General features: G+C 42.8%; 1 protein-coding gene across 1 annotated transcript; it reads right to left on the reverse strand.

Moving 5' to 3' along the window:
• Positions 1 to 190: 190 nt before the first annotated feature.
• SARC_12389 (hypothetical protein) lies at positions 191 to 2,486 on the reverse strand (the record flags this gene model as incomplete). The annotated part of the gene is made up of 3 exons (XM_014293504.1): positions 2,311 to 2,486; positions 1,830 to 1,983; positions 191 to 325 (listed from the first exon to the last, which is right to left on the reverse strand). Coding segments are annotated over exons 1-3 (373 nt in total), but the record flags the coding sequence as incomplete, so codon positions are not given.
• Between the last annotated feature and the right edge of the window lie 1,676 nt (positions 2,487 to 4,162).

Raw genomic sequence — 4,162 nt, forward strand, 5'->3', positions numbered from 1 at the left:
GTACCCAATTAAATACAAATACAAATACATGCACACAAATAAATCTGGACCCCGGGTATTAACAGATAGACATTGTACCGTTACGCAGACCTGTTAGAATATACACACATGCAGACACACACACCACAACCATTCGAGGAACGTATTTCTCTGTATATTTGTGCCCGCATACACATGTACTGACACACACCTGGGCCCTTGGTAACCAAGTTGTTCTTCTGTAGCAACGGCAGCACCATCTTATCGCCAGTCTCTGGTTGGTCTGTGCCGTCTCTCTGGGCATCCAGCAATAGCGAGGCCGCAGCTGCTGCCATGGTGACATCGGCTGTGTGATTGAATGAAATGCGCATGTCCATGGTTTATCGATTACTGTACTGTGCCTACGGGCAAGTGCACATGCTGCTAATACCATCACTTCTGTGACCACTGGAGGGTTAAAACAATACGTATCAAACGTTTTAACAACTGTTGCGCTATACATGTGTGCAAGCACGTGTGCCGCCACCAACCCATCGGCTGTATCCACTGCGTGCATGTTGCATGAACGCAAACAAGTCAATCAATCATAACACTGTACTTGTGGGCAGGTACCCGTGTGCCATTGGCTACTATCGCGGGATATATACCAAGAAAGCCACACACAAACTGCTTCCTCTCACATACTCTCCTTCACGCATGCACTGTCAGTTCTGACTAATGTGTTTAAAAACGTACGCGAAAGTCCCTACAGTGAATTATGTACCCGCATGAACATGACAGGATCAATATCCATGACAGACGTTTTGCTATACACGTCCTAGTTTGTGCAAGTATAAAGGATACGATATAGGGAGATACTCGCGCGTACAAGCAAAGGTTGCACGGGAACGGTCGTCAACGCCTGCAGTAATTGGACATTGTAGGGTACTGCGCATCACAAACACTATCAAGGATGAGTCTCGTTTCCGATGGATCACGATTTGTGGCAATTGGGTATAGTTATGTGGTATGTTGTGAACGATGAAGAACTCTCTTTCCTTCTTGTGGTTCATGCGTGTGCGGCTGTTTGATTAACCTGAACTGTGGTAGTGAGTTTCGCATCGGCTGAAGCTAGTTGTGCTTGAGGGATGAGCCTACTCGGTCATACTACCAACTTATCAAACCCCGACACATTCACACAACCCCAAGTGTGCTTCAGACAAGACAGTCACAGATGAATATGCCCTCAGTGTACTATGTAGTGCAAGTGGATCGAATGTACACCGGCGTCTATGCCTGACTCTGTGCCACAAACATGTACGGCCGTATTTTGTGCCCATATACTGCCAACATAGTGTAGTGTGAAAATATGTAAGATCGAGAAGTGGCGGAGCCCAGAGTATCTCCTACAACATCATCGAGATTGATAGTTGATAGCAACAGGGTGGTTGACTGTGATGGTAAACAGATTGCACCTCACGACGTTAGCAGCGCTGTCAATAAATACGTTGATGCTAACTGTAACGTATATACGCATGGATGGAAACTCGCCCACAACGCTGACCACTGCCACAACGCAATTGGAAACGCTCTCAGCCACGAAGCACCTCCCACACCGCGTAAGCCTCAAGTGCACGTACAACAACCCTCTCAGTACACGAACAACAGCCCACTCCCGAAGATAATAGCGGCCCTCTCCGCCATACACGACAGTCATCTCTCACTCTTACAGTACCTCAGCGCAAGCACATCTTAGCGTGACCGTCCGCTCTCAGACACCTGCCCCTGTGATGTGCTGCCACACATGCCCATTCCAACAGCCCGCGTCACCACACATACTCAACCCTACACCCGCATGTCGTCACACATACCGGCATTTTGTACCATTGGTATCACTAGCGCTTGCTTCTTCTCGGGCTGTACATCCTTGCTCAACGATGTGATCTTTTGCTCGGATTGCCTGTCATCGGTGAAATGCGCCTTGACACCCAAAACCGTGCTGGCAGGTTGTAACTTGACTTCAGCCTGAAAGGGTGTGAGACACACAGAGTATCAGACAGCAACACGCCCATAATTCCGTTACTAAGTGCGGCCAACACGCACATGGAAGGAATACATTAGCTCGGAATAGCTTGTCTTATGCCGTATATATATATATATATATATATATGCACGCAGATTCAAGTGCACGCGGATCTTCGATCGTAGTAATCGGGGGGGAAATTACATATTACATCCTGGCAGAAATTAAGTTGTTTAGAGAAACTCATACCCTTACCTTGGAAAGCACGCATGTACTCGTATCACATAAAACACATTCTGTAACCTACACTCGAGTCCTCTGCTGCTCACCTTGGACTTTAATGCAAACCCCCCGAATTTTCCCTGTACAGTTACACTCTCCTGTTCGCCCATTGTTTCTGGCTTCGACTCCATATCGACCGACTGTCTACAGTTTGTAGATATAGATATATGTGTATGACCTATTTCTTTATGTTTATATTTCTAAATGTATGTATGTATGTATGTATATAAGTACGTATATAGAAATATATATATATATAAATATATATATATATATATGTGTGTGTGTGTGTGTATGTGTGTGTTTGTTAGTGTATGTGTGTGTATGATACAGAGAAAGGTGGTATACAGAAATTGGCTAGTATATCTTCAGAATTGTGCCCTAGAATACCATTGTGCGTCGTGCTACGAAGTGATCTAAACGAGTAGTTATTTATCTAATGTATTATGACGCTTTATATATGCGTGTATACATAACCTTCTAAAAACAAACAGTGCATATAATGTGTATAAATATTATTCTTTTTGAGATTATATGTACATACACATAAGTACATACAAAGTCCTTCGGTCTTCGGACGTTAGTTCGATCCCCTATATTTCGGCTTCTCTCTCTACTGGATTGAGTAGAGAGGCTGAGAGGGTCATGAATAACTTTATGTACCTTTTTTTTAATAAAAACACAAACAAAACATACAGAGAAACTCTTTCGAGTATATAACGCCGGCAACCGCCCGCCACAACTGAATAGCCCAATGGCCCTGCGTCTGCTCTACTACATTCCTTTCACATGTTTCCTTTTCAACACATAAAGTCATTTTAATAATACAACAATGATACAAATCAATTCGTAAAAATATTCATCTGTAGGCTGTAGCGGTGTAGCCTTCTAAATAAATTGTGTTCGATTTAGAAGAAGGCTAGGTATGAATATGTATTATGAATACCATTTTAACCGACACTGCTCGCAGTGCTCGGGTCGAATTTTTTTATTCGACCCATCAGATTTTTTATTTATTTTCTCGTTTAACCTACGTTGTTTTTAATATTTAGTATGTGAACGCTGTGAACGCATGTTTTGAAGCTTATGCTGGCCGCATTCAATAGTGTTCATTAGTTTCGTTTGGTGTACTATACTAGTGGTCTATTTGAACGTCGTCGTCGCTTATTTCTCACACCAATTTGGTCCGAATGATACTCTTGAAAGCACTCAATCGAGCAAAAATAGACATTGCATTCTACCTGACTACACCACTTTGTGTGCTTTGTATCTTTCTTTCTTTTTTTCAAGTAGCATATATGGCAACGTCCACGCACAGTCTCATTACACCTTTTTCTTGGGCTCTATACTTTCAACGAACACGCAACAAACACGTGTCCAGCGGAAATTGTAGTGGATCCACATGTTGATCTAGTATATCGCGACCCAAAGATTGTAGAAGCGATTCTCTAAATTCTATGGTAGATACCCCTTTGTTGTGTATCATATTATATAGCAAGCGTGAATTCTCGACCATCGAGTCAACTAGATGCCAGAATAGAGGATGCCAGTTTCTATGGCTTTGTTTGAAACCGACTCCATATTACCCTTTTCGCTACGTCCGTTGTAGAATCCAATATTCGGTGGATGATAGACAGGCTGGTGAGTACCTGCGATCCATCTTTCTACTACTTCATGTGAGTGTGCACTACTAGCTTTAAATGAGGATATTGTAGCGAACACTCTGTTGTCGTCCCATATATCAAGGTACAATCCCATATGACTATACATATGAACCGCCGTGTGCTTGTGCAGCATCCCATTTTGTCTCCATCATTGGCATGTTCCAATGAATTATATCTTTGCCTTCTGAAATTCTGTCTTTAAAAGGTATGACTATATGCGCTTTATATATATATA

This window comes from Sphaeroforma arctica, assembly GCF_001186125.1.
Source record: "Sphaeroforma arctica JP610 unplaced genomic scaffold supercont1.2268, whole genome shotgun sequence".
Lineage (NCBI taxonomy): Eukaryota > Ichthyosporea > Ichthyophonida > Sphaeroforma > Sphaeroforma arctica.